The sequence below is a fragment of the Contarinia nasturtii genome, unplaced genomic scaffold (assembly GCF_009176525.2).
Source record: "Contarinia nasturtii isolate CC-2019 unplaced genomic scaffold, AAFC_CNas_1.1 Cnas_scaffold_2367, whole genome shotgun sequence".
Lineage (NCBI taxonomy): Eukaryota > Metazoa > Arthropoda > Insecta > Diptera > Cecidomyiidae > Contarinia > Contarinia nasturtii.
The window spans coordinates 57,393-77,131 of record NW_022199689.1 but is presented as its reverse complement, the minus strand read 5'-3'; the positions used below and the strand labels follow the sequence as shown (position 1 = coordinate 77,131).

The window sequence follows — 19,739 nt, the reverse complement described above, 5'->3', positions numbered from 1 at the left end:
AACATACATTCCTTTATTGCGACAAAGTCGAACACACTTGCGTTCTTTTAGATCTCACCAATAGATATGTACAGTTTTTTTTTATATCGGATTTCGATCTAATTAATAAATGCTTGTGAGAAATCAAGAGAATACTGTGCTTGTAATTAGTTTTTACTAGCCTATCAATTTGACCAAAGGGAGAGCAATAATGAGTGCATCACGATTCATTGCAAACACTATGCAACCGGATTGCAACAACATCAATTATATTTTGCTCCGTGCAATTTTCAGACCGTTGGCCACTAGCCAGTTTAGAGTTTAATTTTTTTTTGTTTGAACCAAACCAAAATTATAATTCAGTGAAACGGTGTTTTTTTTGTTGTTGTGTTGTTGCAATGCCCGGTTTTAATGTCAAAAGACACATTTCTAAAGAAGTTTCAATTTCAAACATACAGCTGCACCACAATATTGCTTAACTCTCTGGTTTCAATTGCAATTACACACATGCCCATCTATATACATTTATGCATACCGAGAATACTGGAGTGCATGAAATTCAATCGCATTTTCACTTTTCATACGGATCAACAGATCTAAAACCAATTATCACATACGCGACCAACAGATTTGCAATTAAATTTTTAATCGCTTTAATCAGCTTGCAGTCGTGCAATTTTTCTCGAATTTTTCAGTTGGTAAGAATTTGGAAGCTAATAGGAGGTGAACATCGAGACTTTTCATTTCTTTCTCTCTTTCCCTGCCGGTGCTTGTCTTCCAATAGAAAATCTCCCTTTTTTCTCTCAGTGATTCAAACAAATTGTGATTCAACTTCCAATTCCCTCCTCAGATCCAATAAAATTCTGCAACTTCGACATTTTTCATTTGAATAAAATTGCGTGCTGTTTCTTTCGATGCATTTAAACAAATTGTCTCTTGTTGTGCGCTGTGCGCTCTCCAACTGTGTGAATTTTCGGAATGATCTATCCTTTTGATCTGACTCCACTCTAAACTGTGCTGTGACTACGACACATATAACGTTTTTTTTCCTACGCGAAACATTGAGTCATTGTGATGCGCTGATATCCAGCGGAGAGGTGCCCACCAGCAAATTGCATCGCATCTGTAACTGCAATGATTCTCCTTTCGAACGCTCGACTATTTTGAAATACACAATCACTAAATAATCGCAGACTGAGCGAGAGAGAGAGAGAGAGAGAGAGAGAGAGAGATAGGAGAGGAAGAGACATTTGTGTAATATAATTTATGTGAGCGAAATGACTAAAAGTTGATTGTGCACCTGAATCGCGCCAACTTAGCAACATCTTCACCAAAACCACCATTTCATATAAGTACAAACTTGGTATTTTACAATGTTGCGAGACACAAAGGCAATACATACGCCCATTTTGGACAAATAGTTTATTTTTATGTTCCATTCCGCTTCGATTACAAATAAAATGAGTAACAAGCACAAAACACAAAAAAAGAGAATTGAATCCAGTTTTCAAAAGAACGCAAAAACGCAACAAGTGAATTCACAGAACTGTGCTGCTTAGATGGTGTTTCTTCTTCTTCTTCTTAACTGCGCGGTGAAGAGTTCACGTTTTATTGTGTAACTTCTTCTATTTCAATCAAATAGCGGTAGCTCTTTTTGCTGTTCATCTGTTTCTAAAACGACGGACGGTTCTTTTTCTCGCGAAAATTCACTTTTTTTATGAAACGAAATTTTTCGACTTTCAATACTGCGAAATAAGCAGAAAGAGTCGTTCGCACGATCATCATCATCAAGCAACAACGTCCAAAAGGTTAGCTCACATTTCTGACAAATCACAAAATTTTGAATGTGATTTGTGCTGAGTGTGTGTGTGTGGGTTCGGTTTCACTTAACTTGTTTTGTTTTGCTTATTCTGTGGTAATGGCGTTGATAATTGACTACCATATATAATCCTCGTGCATATGAGCAAAATTGTGTTTTTGGTTGGAAAAATTTCCATCACGATCGCACTGCGGTATACCGATCGCTGTTGTTGTTGTTACTGTCGCTGGTGTCATTTAACTCGAAGCGGTGAAATTGGATGTATATGAATTGCGGATCGGTTTCACGTTTGTGTCAATTTCCGACTTTATTATCCATTGCTTTCCGGACCACAGTCAATGTCTCCACACACACACACAGCCGTACATTTCACAATTCGATTTAACCGCGCCGCGTATGCACTTTCCGCGATTGTAAATAATATTATTTTAATTGCTGCAGTCCGATTTTCCATATATGTGGATTGCGTGATTTGTCGACTAAAAGTAAAAGAGAGTGAGAAAGAGATCGTTGCACGACGTGACGATATGCTACCTCAGTGAGACTTTTATTTCTACGCAATTTGTTTGTTTGTTTCTCTTCCATTGTTTCAACACCGACGACATCACACGTTTGGAAAAATTAAATCACAGACACGAAAGAAAGTTTACAAACAATTTCATTCTTTCACGCACAATGCGGTTGAAATCCGTTTTTTAGCTCTCGCGCTGATTCGATTTCAACGTCACAACACTCGGCGAAACCAAACATGTGACCGATTTGCGAACAGCAAAAAAAAACAATTATTCACTCAAGTCATTATGAATGAAAACAAGAAAACTTACAACGAAATCTCACAACTTTTGCTTTTTAATTTCGATGAATTTATATTTCGATAATAATCAACGTTTTTTTGTTTTCGATTTTGCAAATTACGCTTGTCTTGTTCGAAAAGCATGCGCCATTGTTTTAAATTCATAAAGTTCAATAAGCTGGGAATCGCAATATGAATTGAATTGGATTAGATTAAAGAGAATTGGATTTAAGCAACGATCTGCACTTTTATCTGCCATGAAATACATCAGTTTTTTTATTTCGTTGGTAATTTTCACATTTTTTTCATATTAGAAAATTGCTGCTCCCACCAATTTTCGATCGTCTCTCTTTTTAGCCATTAAATGCATTCAACGCGTTGAATTCAAATAAAATCAAATTAAATATTTTATTGAATGGATGTTGTCATCAGTTAGTGTCAGAGGCGTTGAAAAATCGTAATCGAATTTTTTATTGCTTATAATCAATTGAATTTACCATAAAAAAGAAATACAGAATGAAATTATTCGATTATCGTTTTACGCAAGATTGATTGGTTCGGTTAACATGCATGTGTCATCTAAATTTTTGAACTGCTTTGTTCAATTTTATAGACAAATCATTCACTTAACCTACCAGACTTTCTCTCGGAAATTGAAACATTGGATCTAGACATTTTAGATAAAAAACATTTGTTTGACAGATTTTTTTAAGAACGAGAAAAAAATTCGGTACGATGATAGTCAGCATTTAAAAAAATACTCAAGATGAAATACAACGGAAAAAAGTTTGAAACAATAAATTTTTAATCAAAATTGAAGAAATTTTTATTCACAACTCTCGCTGTCCGAAAGGAACTCGTTTTAAAAGTATAAAAGTTCTGATTTAAGGTAAAAAGACGGTTTCGATAGCAAATTATTTGAATGAGACTGATAAATACGACTTTATATTTATTCAAAACCAAATTGCAACATATAGAAGAAGAAACAACGTTCAGTTGTCAAGTTCAAAATAGCAAATGCACTTATCTGAATCACAACACTTGAATTTGCTAAAACCTTTGACATTCTCATCATGTTCCTTGACTTCTATGTAGTCGTCTTCGACAACTTTTTCTTCAGCTCCTCCATGTTCCTCGGGGTTTTCACCTTCTTTTGTCTCTTTACTACTGTCCGGTTTATTTCTTGGTGGTAAAGGCGGTGGAATGTCTTGCACGGATAAATACTCAGCTCCTTCATTTTCGAAGACTTCAAAATGTGCGGGCATTGACGGATTCCATAGCTTAACTGTATTACGTCGTGGATTATTATTGAATGATCTAAAATGGAAACATTTGAAATTCAAACTTTTTACTTCCAACTAAATTAAATGGAATGTCATAAAAAAAGTTCAAGAAAAAGCATTTTCCAATGTGATTTCAAAGCATTTTTAAGCAATTTCACATTGATCATGCAAAATTAAAAGAAAAAAGGTTGTCTACCTCATGAACTCCTGTTCCTTCATCAACATACTAGACCGAGTACTTGATTGAATTTTCTTGTTGCGAATGAAAAATTGTTTGCTGTAGATCAATTTCGGGAAGAATTTGGCCAATGCAATGGAAATCGAAATGCCGACAAATGGTGTAAAAATGGTGATCAATATGCATACAGCGATAAAAATCGCCTTATGCTCTGTCATAATCCATGGGACCAAGTTCTGTTCGGGCGTTGTATAAAATGAAATACATTCCCACGGGATGAAGTTCATTGGAATAATTCGTTCTATTCGACAAAGTCGATACATTCGATTTTCTTGTACTGCAATGTCATGTTTTTTATCCCTATTTCCTTTAATATTGCCAAAACAATCTTCAAACTTCTTAGATTCCTGATCATATGCAAAGTAAATGAATTCTTTGAACACATGCGCTGTGTATAACATCAATTTTCCGTCTTTGACTCGGATTGCTGGAAACTTCGCCGTTGACGGTGTAGTTAAAGTGACTATTTGTTCCGTTCCACATTGCAAAATCTCATTTTTAAAAAAATCTTCATTGACATTGGTTTCAAAGTTGACATTTGAATTTGGTTGTGGTGAAGCGAGTGCATTTGATGGATACGTAAATTTTACATTCGGTAAAAACGGAGGAGATATAACTGCTGAGCAAATCGATGAACATGTATTCAAAACATAATCTGCAAATGGTTCGGGTGTACTACAAACAATGTCATTGAAATGGAAATTTTTCGACAATCGAATGGTTAATCGTAGTTTTTCCAATTCACAATCACAATGCCATGGATTCTTATCAAGATCAATGTATATATGACGATCGATATTTGTGTGAAACATATTTTCTGGCAATGTTTTCAATTGATTTCCGTTGAGCGATAGAAATTCCAATGTTTTAAACGCACCAAGAAATGCATTCGGTGCAATTGTCTCGATTTTATTCTTTGTTAACACCAATCTTACGACTGATTTTAGATTGAAAAATGCATTGGCAGTAATAGCATGTGCTAAATTGCAATTCGATATCATGACATGTTTCAATGGGATACTGGAAACATTGGCTTCAAAAAGTATTTCCAATTCAATTTGGTTATCGGAACAATCTTTGAGCAGAAAATGTTCGAGTTTCTGAAGTGGCGCAAGCATTTTTGGTGGCATTTTTTGCACCATTTTTAGATTACTCAATTTAAGAATTTTTAAGTTGACCAGTCCATTGAATGAATTGGAGTAGAGAGATGACAATTTATAACATTTTACGATTTTCAATTCTTGCAAGTCACGAAAATTTTTCTCAAATGAATCACTTTCAATTGATCTCATTTGCTCAAAGCTATCCAGTTTCAATGATTTCAATGATAAAGCAGTCACATTTAACCAATTTGGTTCCAAAAGATTATTTTCGATGGAGCTCAATATTAAATAATTTAGTCGGGATGTTGAAACGAAATCCTGTTTATTAGAGGAAAATCATAGAAATTAATTCCCAAAAACCTTAAATAATTCCTTCAATGAATACATACGCTACTCAAAAATGCTTCCAAATTGCGTTTCAAATCGTCTAGATTCATCGAATGGCACTCAATTCCAGCTAATGTTAAAGATTCATATTTATTACAATTGTAAGCCGTAATGATTATTAAATGAAAAGGAAATAAAATGCTTAAAAATGCCCATTGAAGTTTTGAGCCTCCCATCTTTTCGTTCGTATTGAATTTCCCCAAGGCACAAATTAAACTGGTTTACGTGTACAATGGCATGATGATTTTGTTACGGGCGGCACTATTGAACTTATTATGAATGTTGGAAATTTGATTTTTAATTCGAATATCTGAATTTTATTATTAATTTCTTTGATTTAATTAAAATGATTGCATTCGGTGACTTCTAAGCAAAATTGATTTGTAGCCGAATATGAATTTATTGCGAACAAAATTCGGAATTTAGTCATCGATACCATGACTAATTAATAGCTATTCTTTGAGTTGTATTCAAATTTTGGGTAGACTGTGTGGGGGATGGGGGTACACCGGGGACGCTATAAAATTATGTCACTGCAATCAGATGTCAACTATCGCAATAATCCTCAAGATTTCGGCAAATATACACGTTGTAAAATATCTAAGTTCAGCCAGCATTTGGCGGTGAATTAAATCTAATCTAATAAGTTTTGTACACATAATGTACAAGTAATTTTATGTGGGTATGCTTGCTAAAAATATGAGTATCTTCAATTCCCTTTTCGAATAGACATTTACCAAAAATTGAGAACGTGTGACGTTCTTCTTGATGACCATTGACGTTTCATAGCTTCTGTTGGTGGTTTTGTGTTGTACACATGGCGTACACTTTTTATAAACCTAGCAAGAAGGTTGCTCATTGAAATATTCAAAATAGCATCAAAATCGAAATTTTGATTACACCAAAAATTTTCGCGAATTGACCCTTCTATAAATTTGTTTTCTTTAAAAAAAAATGTTCTTCAGTAAAGTACACATCTTGTACAGATGATTAGGGGTATTGATCACAAAAAAATGCGAGGTCGCGAAATTTTGAGTAGCTCTTCGCCAACGGCCCTAGTAATGACACAGAATCGAATACCGATCTAAACTTGATCAGGTTTCATACCAAGCCTTTTAATCGCAATTCACACAGCTGAAATTCTAATCCATTTCTAAATCAAAATTGAACTAAATCGAAAATCTGATTATTATGGCTAAATATTTGTTTTGACAAATAAATTTTGAGATATGAAGCAAATTTTTATTTCCTTTAAATACGTTTTTTCAATAAATAGATAAATACATAATTGAAATAGTAACTAATTCAATTGTTTCCCTCATTTCAGGTAAGTTCACCCCATCAACCATAATTGGATTTGGTTTGTACAACCCCATGTATTTAACATATTAGATAATTTTGATAAGTAATTATTAAATTCAGCTAAACTCAGCATGATTTGCCATAAAGTAAATAGTATTTCATTTCGAAACATGATACAGTTTATCTTTTTGATTAAAGTTGCCTACGCCGATTCTGCAATATTAAGTTTTGTATTAAATTAAATATCGAACATTAATTTTGGCCAAATGAAAACATACCGAAATTGATGAAATGATTTTCTCAGATTTTCGTTCATGTTGGGCTTTGGTATCGGCCGCACAATTGGTAGAATCATGGCAAAAACAAATGAAAACAGAATGCCAGCACATGATGCAAAAATACCCATTAAAACCCAAGTCGTAATTATACTCAATTTGTCTCCCATCAAAATCCATGGCTCGTCATTTGATGCGGCATAATGCGTGATGCAATTGGACGGAACGATTGTTCTTGAACGTTTTTTTATCAAACAAAAGCGATACAGTTGATTTGAATTCAGTGTTTGCTCATAAACGCCACTTCCCCTTGAAAAGCAATTAAAATTTTTTCGAGATTTTTCCGTTTCTACATTGTATTCAATGGAATAAAAATCTTCCCCGGCAAACGTTGTATCCAAAACTAACACTCCATCATAGATAACAAAAGCTCCATGACCGTTCGGTTTGCTCATCGAGATTTTCATTTTATCCGTTTGATTTGTGATTTCACAGTTTACACTGTAAATGTCATTCGTCGATGGAGTTGTCGATTTGTCATCTTTTTCGTCTTTGTTGGTCAAATTTGAAATTATCTCTTTCAAAAGACGACCAGCATAATCTGGTGGTGAAGCACAAACGATATTGTTATACTGAACATTGAATAAAAGTTCACCATCGCAATGCCATGGATTTTCTTCTAGAATAACTTGAAATTTCTCATTAGCATCTGTGAAAATGTCTTTTGGCAACGTTTGTAATAAATTTGATCTCAAATTTAAAGTTGAGACTGACTTAATGACGCTATCAAAAGACCTGAGTCCAATTTTTGTTATATTATTTCTGTACAATTGCAGATCAGAGACATTGTGAAGATGCGAAAATGTACGTCTTGTTATGCTACCGCCCAAATTACAGTCAGCAATCTCCAGCTTTTGAAGACTATTCAGATCAACAGATCCGAACAAATGATCAAGCTCAGTATTAATGCAACATTTTAGGATAAATTTGTTTAAGGTTGATTTTACTGGTGCTAACACCTTTTCAGAGATAGAGTTTAGATTCACATTGACCATGACAATTTTTTCAAGACTATCTAACCCGGCGAATGTATTTTCCGATAACATTTCCAATGGAACTTTTATTGTTAAATGTTTTAGTTTTTTAAATGCGCTTGAATCAAATGCACCGTCTTGAATTCTAGTGATTTTTGACCTTTCCAACTCAATCGAACTTAGTTGTACGCTTATATCCAAGAAATTTCCCGGCAAGATTCCATTTGTCTTTTGAATTTCTGATAATATGATAGTTTTATCAATTGGTTCAGTCTGCAAGTGAAATGGAAGAACATGTGAATGAAGCTTATCTTTGCTGAATGAGAAATGCGTCAGAAAAAATAAAGGAACGACACTTGCCATTTTTAAAAAATTCTTCAAATTCAGTTTGAGACTATCCAAATCCATTCTTTTGCAAAAGATGTCGTCTATGCACAGAATAAACGAAACATTAAAATGTTGAATTAAATTTAACAGTTATGAACTTACTTTCACCATTACCATTACGATATTCGCAGTTGCCTTTTGCAATGGAAACAAAGTTCAGAAGAAGCAAACAAAATAGATTGAAAAAAATAAATTTTCTCGTAGCATTTGCCATATCTGAACTGAATCACGCCGATTTGTTCACCAGACTGATATTTTTTGAATATTTTTCGATTTGATGTTTGCAAATGGATGTTTGTCACAGATTGCAATGAATTTTTAAGCAAAAACAGCCTTTGAAAAGACCGAAGTGTTTTTACCGAAATTGCTGAATTAATTAAAATGAAAATCAAATTATTTCGACCCTTTGTTAAACCAATTTCATTCCTTTCAAACAGACAAACGATAACACAACTACTTTTATTTTTTCCCGAAATTAAAACTCGACAATCGTAATAGTCATAATTGAATGATTCATTCAGAACGATGCATTAATAACGGTAATTGACGTCATACCATTCAAACTGAATTAATTTCTCTAAATAAGAAAATTAAAATGAGACCTAACAACACTATGTAGATATAGACTAGTATGACATACCTCTTCCCAAACATTATTCGGGAGCTTTGCACTCCTTGAATCTGCTTGAAACGATCATGATCGATTTTAATTCATATACTTAATTATAAACAAAATCTGGTAAACTAAAAATCGATCTTATGGATTCGATTGAAATGTTTATTGCGGTTAACTTTCAATTACAATGACAACTGTTGACTAGTCATAAAATAAATAAATCACTCTGTTGGCGGGAGTGGTTCGCAATAAATGGTCTCTGGTGTTTCAGAGGCGGTCGCATCATTGTTCGGTTGAATATGCGTGATAGACAAATATTTGGGCCCATCGAAATTTTCAAAAATTACCGACTGTGTTGAAATCGGTCCTGTCACTCGTTCAGATGCGTAACAGTGGCGTTGTAGAGCATTGCATTCCCTTAAATATTCATTCAATTTTTATTTAGTAATGAACCGAATAATATTTTAGCTAGTATCGCACAAACCTGGACTTTCTAATAGCTGCAATTTCTTCCATCGATAAGTAAGCGAATAGATCTTGCTTTTGAACGGGTATCGGACCGCGAATGCGTCTCGGGCACAATTTCGCCAAAATGGCTGCAATCAAAATGCCAACAATTGGTGCAAACGCAAATGACAGAATCCAAATCGTGATAATAATTGGTTTTTGTTCGGTTAATAGCCACATATTTAAATTATCCTCTTCGTCATATGTATAAAATGATGTGCAACTAAATTGTGAAATGGTTGTGTCTCCTATCAAACAAAACCGGTAGGCGTTGTTTGTTCGGATGAAACTTTCAATGGCAATCTTTTTCATCCGATTATCACGATTTTTCCAACATTTCATCGTTCCTTCACTCGAATTTCCATGCGATTCTTTGAAAGCAATCAGTTTGAAATCATGTGGCAAAAATGCGGTGTCAATGATTAAATTTTCATTTTTAATTTCAATTATTTTTGTAAAATCGGTTTTGTTTGATTCGAGTTTTTGTGGTTTGCAATGCAAATTTCTTCTGCAAGATTCAAGAGCGGCTGATTCGGTTGGAGCTTGATCAACACACAAATTACTGATTGAATTCAAATTTTCGGTTTTTGATCCTAGTTGACATTCACCATGGAATGACATTGGCGGACGGTTCTTTATAAAATTAATCAATTCACAATCACAATGCAACGGATTACGACGAACATTTATCGTAACATTATATTGATCACCATCGAATACTTCTGTGCCAATGTGCAATAGATTATTTCCTTCCAAATTAAGTACTTTCAATGTTTTCAACGGAATCGATTGTGCACCAAGAAAATCAATTTTATTATTCCATAATATCAATTCAGTGACATTAACAAGACCTTTAAATGTTGATTCGGTAATGGTGTCCTCCAACTTACAATATGCAATTTCCACCTTGTACACATTTGGCAGTTCGTTTGATCCAAATATTTGATCAAGTTTCAAAGTGTTGGTGCTGACATTTACCATCTGGACAATCAATAAATTCTTTGTCGGCTGTAAAAAAAATTCTGAAATTTTTGTCAGCGATAAATATCTTAAAGTCAATGATTTCAAATGTGATAATCCATTGAATGCTCCTTTCGATATGTATTTGATCGGTGCTATTTGAATGCCAAGCGTTCTTAATTTTGTAAATTGAGCTGTATTGAATGCATCGTCATTGATGCCCTGTATATCAATTCCGACGAAATTGAACCATTTTACTTGTATTTCGAGCGGAAACCAGTTTTTTGATAAACCCATCGATGTTGAAGCAAACGTATTTGAAAATTCGATATTTAACAAATACAAATTGATAAGGTCGACTTCCATTTCTCCCTGCGAAAAAAAATCCATTTGTTAATCATTTTACTGCAAATTTTAATGTAATTATTTTACTTTTCTTAGTATAGTATACTGCGTTTCAAGTTTGGTTATATGCATTTTTTTGCATAGATGAATTTCTTCTCTCTTTAGTACACCTTTCCAATCACGATTACATTCTTGTGCAATATACAAGTAAAGTATGGAGTAAATGATAAAAACTTGGAAAAAAATCCAATTGATTCGAAAATGTTCCATTTTAACACGAAACCTAAAGGTAAGAATACGTCCAATAGACTAAGGGTCGCACTCAACCAACTCATGCCCATTTATAGACGAAGCGGCCTCTTTTAACGTTTTTTCCATTAAATTTTCTGCTTGCCAACAAAATATTTGATAATGAACATGGACTAAGCTCGTGAGTCAATTGCAATTCAATCACTATGAATTTCAATTAAGTTTAGTGATTTTGGTGGAAGCGACAATTTTCACGAATTTTCTTTAATTAGAATGCAGACATATATAGATCATTCATGAATCATGAATCGTTTTAATTAACCACATAAAAAGGCATAGCAACCGCCGATCGCCTTTTTTGCGTCGGCAATGTAAAGATTCATTTAAATTACATAATTGTTCTCACACGTGCCGTTTTTCAAAGCGATGATTTTATATGTTACACATCAGAGTTCAAAACGGAGGCGATTTGTAGACTCCGAAGCCGGCCAACGCTGAGACCATTAAATCCGATACCGACCGTTTTCCGATACTATCCAGGTTGACAAGGGTTCCTGAGGTTCGGACTTACCCTCCAAAACATTTTTCGGATCTTTCACCAATGAAATGGAAGAAATTCGTTCGATTTGCTAGGATTTTTTTAGCCAAATTCTCCATCCTCCCGTAATCAATTTTTCCGAGTGGAACAAAAAACGGTTTTTGCACGAAAAAAATTAAGGACCCTTTTTATACTAGATAAAATTGACTCTTGGATTTTGTCAGTTCTACGGAATTTTCCCATAAAATGCGATTTGTATTTAAATACAGTAGAACTTCGATTATCCGTCAGGCACGGGACCAACGTCCTGACGGATAAACAAATAGACGGATAATCGAGAATCGAACAAAAATTACATTTTTTTATATTTTATAAAAAAAATCAGATTTTGTTGATGTTACAATCGAATACAAAATGAAAAATGATCATTTTTTATGTTTTTAAAAAAATGAAAAAAGATTTAAAAAAATTGTGTTTACAATCGAACGAAAAAATGTTGAAACGAATGGAAAATGTTTGTTTTTTCATGACTTTGTGAAAATTTCACATGTAATCAATAAACATTGATTTTTGCGCTCATTGAGTTCGATCGCCGAATACATTGTTTACACAACAATATCAAAACAATTTTTTGTTTTGACTGTGACGGTTAATCGGGAGACGGATAATCGAAGTTCTACTGTATTAAGTTTATAAAAAATGCATTTTTCTTTCAATCTCATGCATTTTTGAAAATTTATTTATTCCATTAAAATTCAAATACAATTTCACATAATATATACCAATTTTTCTTTCTCAACTACCAAATGTTCTTTTTTCCGATGATAAAGTCGGATTCAACACGTCTTCAATTTGACAATGAAAGTTTCCTTTCAAATTTCAATATAACATTCACAATTTTCTGAATCACAGCAATTGAATTTATCCAAATCAAGTGCTTTCTTCTTATCTCTCGATGGCAACGGTGGTGGTTCATCGGCGAAACATACTGTTTTTACATCGGTGTTTCCAATACTTTCATAAATGGTTTCTTCGTCGAATTTTCTGAATGACCATTGCCCGTTTCTCATAATTAATCTTCCGCTTTGAGCAAATTTGGATTGTGCACCTCGACAAAGTTTCGATTTTGTTCCTCGCATTGCTTTCGGAAAGCGTTTGCTTAGTGCAATTGCAATACAAATGCCAACAATTGGTGCAAGAATATTGGCCAAAACAAAAATAGCAATAAAAATTGGTTTGTATTGCATTGAGATCCATGCGGATCCATCCACCGCCAATGTGTACGAATAAAAGGAGACACAATCCAAAATTGAAATTGTGTTCGCTCCTTTCTTTTTCCAACAAAATTGATACATTCGATTCGGAGCCATTTCCAATTCAATGTCAAGCTTTTTCGCATTTTTGCTAGAAAAACATCTTGAAACTTTTCTATCGGTGAGTTCGGTTTCAAACCCAATGAATCTGTAGGAAAGTGCATCAGCATCAATGAATACGTGTCCATCATCGGTACGAATTGGTAAAATTCGTTTTTCCACGGGTTTTGATAACTTAACCGTTTTCAATGCTGCTTTTGATATTTCACATTGCAGTGACACATATTCACTTAGGACGGTCATAATTTCCTTGCCATTTAAATTACTTTCAAGCTCCTGTTTTGAAGTTTGGTGTACTCTCGATGTTGTCGGTGTCACAGTCGTTGTTAATTCCGGGTTTTGTGGCGATGAGCAGAATGATAAACGTGATGGTAATTTGTTTGCCAAATTTCTTGCGGGACTTTGGCAGCTTCCCTCATGAATTTTCATTCTTTTTGATTGTTGCACTTCCCATAGATTTTTGCGTAAACGATCAAATCCACAAGGACAATCCCATGGATTGTATTCCAAGTTAATAACTAAGTTTTCATTAGTCACTGGAACGTTGAATATACTTGCGGGCAAAGTTTTCAATCGATTTTTTCCAATAGACAGACGTTGCAACGTTTTTAGAGGTACATCAAATGCGTGTCCATCAATTCTTTCAATGCCATTAGACTCCAAATGCAATATAATAATATTTGTAAGTTTAGAAAATGTTGATTTGGTTATTCTACGCAAATTACATTCGGATATAAATATTGAAGCCAAATTTGGTAGGTTAACAGTTCCAAATAAATTGTACAATTTGATCTCGTTCGAGCCACAGCGTCTCATAGAAAAATTGATCAACTGACTATTCGATCTTAAAACTCTCCCCCCGAATGACTTCAATCCTATGTTATATAAATGTAATTCTCGTAAAGAGATAAAATTCGAAAGTGTGTCTTCTCTCAAACACTGTATGGGTGTGTTAAAAATTTCAAGCCGCTCCACTTTTCTGAATGATTTTTCCTTGAAGGCACCGCTTTCAAATTCAATAAAATTCATATTCCTGATTCTCAAGTAGTTCAAAGAAACTTTTTGAGCTTAAAACCAATTCCTTTTCAATAATCTGCCATTAATCGTTATGCCATCCAAAGCTAATTTGATTGTTCCACTTGATGGTGTCTGGGAAATATAAGAAACGCTTGAGCATTGAATTTTTATCTGATCATTCAACTGGTTTTTACCAAAGATCTCTGATGCTGGCCCACAGTATGCGTAAATTCCTTGTTATGATAACTCTCCTAAAAAAGAAAACATGAATTTTGTTTCGAATGTTTATATGAGTAAACGAAAAATTAAAAGGAGTGAACCTTCTCCCATAGCTCCATGATGGATCTATTTAAATCATTGATATGCATGTCTTCGCATGCAAAATAATTCATATTTTTTCTGCAGCCTCCATGAACCATTACTATGAAACTACAAAAAATTAATAAAACATGAATGTTTTTTCGAATTATGAACGTTTTCATTTTTGAAGCAATTCTGAAGGCTTAACAAATTGAACTAACGCTAAACATAAAACAAACGATAACTATTTAATGTTTCGACCGTAAAAAATTATTCAAATTAAAGTACACCAATTCGGTCTTTTTTTCAACCTTTTTGATGAAAAAAAGACCGAATTGGTGTACTTTAATTCAAACGATAACTATATTAGTGCGGTATCTTTTCATGTTCATTTCCAATAAAGCGATGAAAAAAATACTAGATTGTGTTGCGGCTCTTTATTGAAATATATATTGTGCAAAAATTACATGGATATGTAATGTTAATTAAACTAATAACTAGTTTGCTTCAATTAGTGAAATGTGTGCCTTGTTGGATTGATTAATTATATTTTGCGGTACATAGAAAATTATTCAATATTGTCTCTAGGAGGCATCGGTGGAATCTCTAGGAGGCACCGGCGGTGGACTATTACCTCTCGGTGGAACTGGTGGTGAGACAACCTCATCCGACTCATTCTCTCTATTATCCTCGAAATTTTCAAATACAGATGCATGCATTGCCATTTGAATAGTCGGCCTTTTCAATCTTTGCGATGCGAATCGACGGCGAAACGCTATGTCTTCATCAAGTCTGCAAGCACCGCAAATGGTTCCAAAACAATATTGAAAAATTGAAACAAAAAGAGTTCATTAGAATGAGACCAAAATGAGCTGACTTTTGCATTTCAGTGCAAATTTGAAATCAAAAGAGACCAAAAAATAGAAAAGGATCTATCCTTACCCCATTCTTTTGACCGCCTCCATTTCCTTTTCATTGGGAAACATATCGATTTTCATGCTGTCCGGAGTTTTTCGAATTTTCCGCGGGCACCATATGGCAAGTAGAGCTGCAATGGATATCCCAATAAATAATGAAATAACAAGCGACAATGCAAAAATGCCAATTGTCAATGCTTTGTGTTCCATCGAGATCCATGCCTCATCAAATGTTGTCGGTTTCGAATAAAATGCGATACAATCCAATGGCGAAACAGTATTGAAATTTTTCCGCATAAAACAGAATCGATATATTTGATTTGGCTTAAATCTCTGCACAAGTGATGCAACTTGACGTTCGTTGGTTTTTACAAAACGTTTACACTTTGGAAGCGGTCCTGAATTCTCTTCGCCCGGTGTTGATCGAATTCTGAGAAGATTAAGATGATTCGCCTGTTCGCTTATGGTAATGGTTAGTGTATCGTTATTGTGAACAGTTAAATTCCGTTCAAGCGATGGCTTTGTCAAAATTAAACTCTTCATTGTCTCGGATGCGTTACATTTCAATATGAATTCATTTTGATTGGGTTCCCTTTCTGCGGTCGGTGTTTCTTCGATCTGTGTTTCTTCAGTCGATGTGTCCTCAGTCACGGGTTGTACTGTCGTTGTAGTCGCCTCACATATCTCCAATGTAATAGTATTCAAAAAAGCTTCTGGTGGCTTTTGGCATTTAATTTCAGCCAGATCAATGTTTCCAGATTTCTGCATAAAATCTCGTAAACTAAGCATTTCACAACAATCCCATGGATTATTTGCAAGAAAGATTTTAGTGGATTCTAAATGAATTCGTAGATTTTTGAAAATAGCCACGGGTAATGATTTCAAGTTATTATTGTTCAAATACAAATGAGTTAGCTTTGGAAGAATCGTATCAAATGATTTCGGTCCGATTGATGTGATTTGGTTGTGAGTTAAGGCCAATGACTTAAGATTGGTCAGTCCGAAAAATGTCTTCTCATTGATTTTATCACCCAAATTGCAATCTTTGATCTCAACACTGCGTAAATTCGGAAGTATATCATGTCCAAATAGATTTTCAAGCGAAATTTCTTGCTCACCACATTCAATCATTGAAATAAAGTTTACAGAATAGGTCACTGGTTTTAAAACCCCTACTTCAAATTTTTCAAATTTCACATTTTTGAAACGAAATTTGTTTATGTTTTGAGACCAAAATGCTTGTTTTACCAAAGATGCAAGTGGAGAGTTCTCAATTATCAAATGTTCTAAATATTTAAAATTTCTGAAAGCGGCTTTCCCGATCTCAGTGATGTTTACTGCATTAAAACGAAGACGAAATATACGCAGAGAATTTTGGGGAAACCATGAATGCTTTAATATATTACTTTCAGGATTATGAATTCCATTTAAACGCAGATCAATTGGCATGTTGATTTCCTAAAAATAATAATAGCCACTTAGAAGATACCGTTTTGTAGACGACATTTTTTCTTACCTCATCTTTAATGAACTGGAAGAAGGCATCCGATGCACTCTTGAAATTATCGGCAGTGCAATCTATTTTTATGTACTTTTTGTTATAAATGTGATTATTAAGTCTACAATATTTTTCTATTTGCCCGAAAGATATATGAATCGAAACCCATAACATTATAAATGTTATAATTTTTGCCATTTTTTCAGCGGTGTTCATGTTCTGAACTTCATCGTTGTTTTACTGTAACTGGTTTCAGTTCACACGTGCCGTTCAAATTATATCATTTACGTTCGATTGAACGAAATTCAATATGCATAGACTCAATTAGGCTTTTATCAAACTCAATCAGAGTGACAAAGTATTGGCATGTGAAATCTTTTCACAAGAATGGAATTTATTTTATCAAGTTCCATGTCATTATTTACCTCAACAGGACAAATCGATACAATGGTGTGGAAAATTGAATATTTTGCATGTAATTTAGTCTGTTAGAGACGGCAAAAATATAGACTTTAATCGAATTAATACAGAATGTAATTAGCTAAATATTGAAATGAGGTGCACGCACAGGAACTACAGCAATACCTGGTTCTTCTTGTTTCAAAACGAAGAATCGTCAATTTGAACATTGAATTTGATAAATTGATTCAAACATAAATTGAACTGAATTTAGTATTAATTTTGGCACGTTTAAATTGAATGCGCAACATTCAATAGAGCAATGTCCGTTTGAAATGAAGAGTACTCAATTCGAGGTGTGCGGAAAAATCGATTGAACTGATGTTCAATGCGGACTTTCCGTTGCCAATGAGTGAGCAGCACGTCAACTTAAATGCGAACTGATTTTTTATCTTCTTTCACATAGCATACCAAGAACAATTTGCAATAAAACGATTTGCTGGCGAAAAAACGGCTCATCTCTGACTCATTCAATGTAATCATTGAAAATGTGAAAAATTATCAGCATTAATAGATAAGTGCAACAAAAAACGGACATTTTTTCCATCCATTTAAACAATAATTCCATTGAAATCATCATTTTAAGATCTTTTTCTCATATATTTTCTCTGCTTCTGTCGGGGATTCAAATCGCATAGATTTTATATGAATCAACAAACAAATCATCGTACCTTCACAATAAAATCATGTAAGAGCGTCTTTTTTTTCGTTTAAAATATGAAAATTGAATGGCAGTTTGAAAGCCCCATCAACAAAGTAACAACAATTCATTTCTTGTAAATGCGTTTAACAATTGCGTGTTGTGTTTGCATCCATTCGTTTCTGTTTTCGTTTATCTGTCGACGGTGTCTCTCGCTCACAGGCCGGAGCCGCTTTAAATGACGATTAAATTAAAATGCAAATAAAAGCGATAATGAAATGGTGTTTTTTGTCTGCTTATTCTTCGTCTTCGTTTGTGACAGCATAAGTGAGAAAGTTTCACATGCAAACAACAAATATATATATATATATATATACAAATTGCAAGCTAAGCTAAAAAGGGAAAATCCACCAGAATGCAGGTTGAAGTCCATTTTGTTTGAATCTCCTTTTTTGACTTCGACATTCGTTATGTATGGCGTTTTTAGCGTTGCAGACCCTACATGGCCACAGACATGTTTCATGCTGGTCACACAGCCACTCTATAACCATTTGTTGCTGCTGACGCTGTATTACCAACACCAAAAACACGACAGGCAACAACAACAAAAAAAAAAATTCAATTTTATGCCATCGTCATTGCAAGCAAACAAAACACACAAAAACGGCATACACACACACTGGAATTAAAATTGAATAAAAAAAACGAAACATGCAAGCCGGCTCAACCTTTGAGTTTCGTTGGATGTGATCGGATTACAGACGAACGGGAGCGCTCACAAGCGCAAGCGTAAATTGTTTTCTCTTTCATTGCAAATGACGACTGCTGTACACATTGGCACATATTAAGTACGAAACGCATTGTATACACTGACGATTTCACTTTCAACATCTTTTGTTGCAGAGAGTAGAATGAATCGACACCGTACAACAACAATAAAATAAAACACGACCATGCGGGGAACGATTTAACAACAATTTTTTTGAACTGCAATTAATGCACGTTTGTGGCTCACATTTTCAAGAGATTTTTGTCAGTTTTTTTGAAAACTTTGTCGGTTTAAGCCATTTTTTTCAATCTAAACCAGTCCAGACGGAATTTATTTACATTCTAGCATTAAATCTAATTGAATGACATTTCTATCAAAACATATGAAATTCGTTCCAACATTACCTTCTCGCCAACAAAAAGTTCTTAATTGACTAAAATCTTCAATGATTGTCATTTTCCATTATTGCTGCGATGTGAAAAACTCGAAAAACGTTATGTTTTCTATTGAAAAGCGTCCAAATTTCAATGTTTCAGAAATCATTTTAATTTTTACAAAGTATGTGATTTTAAACGTCCATCCGGTGGTTTGTGTCAAAATCAGCTTAATTTGTCCCCTTTCTTGAAATGTCCGCGTAATTCTTGTCAATTTATTCAAAATCACTGTGCTAATTCTTCGCTTTCAGTCCAAAATTTAATTCTTCAAACTTCGTTCCAAATTAAATCATTTCAATGTGAAAAGAAAATCATCATCTCATTAGGTCCATTCTAAAGTCAAAATTTCGTCTAATCAAATTCATGTTGGGTTTGAATTTAAAATTAATTCAATTGTATTGAAAAACGGCCAAAAATCGTCTTAAGAACGTTTTTTTTTTTCACGAAAAACGATGGTCATACTGAAAATCGCTTAATCATTGTTTTTCTGTCTGGTTTAGAAAATCGTCCAAATTGC

General features: G+C 34.0%; 2 protein-coding genes across 2 annotated transcripts in view; one reads left to right on the top strand and one right to left on the bottom strand.

The window, feature by feature from the left end:
• Positions 1–19,739, top strand: part of LOC116348361 (rho GTPase-activating protein 26) — a 122,030-nt gene that overhangs the window by 57,246 nt on the left and 45,045 nt on the right. The window lies entirely within an intron of this gene.
• On the bottom strand, positions 14,987–15,647 carry LOC116348377. The gene is made up of 2 exons (XM_031779364.1): positions 15,448–15,647; positions 14,987–15,297 (listed from the first exon to the last, which is right to left on the bottom strand). Exons 1-2 carry the CDS (start codon positions 15,630–15,632, stop codon positions 15,090–15,092), a joined length of 393 nt encoding a protein of 130 aa, XP_031635224.1. The 5' UTR covers positions 15,633–15,647; the 3' UTR covers positions 14,987–15,089.

What these genes read in the sequence shown, in the direction of transcription:
- LOC116348377 (XM_031779364.1), bottom strand. Translation starts at nt 15,632, where the DNA reads ATGGAACACAAAGCATTGACAATTGGCATTTTTGCATTGTCGCTTGTT. An exon ending in GAGGCGGTCAAAAGAATGGG is followed by an intron (nt 15,298 to 15,447) that starts GTAAGGATAGAT and finishes CGGTGCTTGCAG; the next exon opens with ACTTGATGAAGACATAGCGT.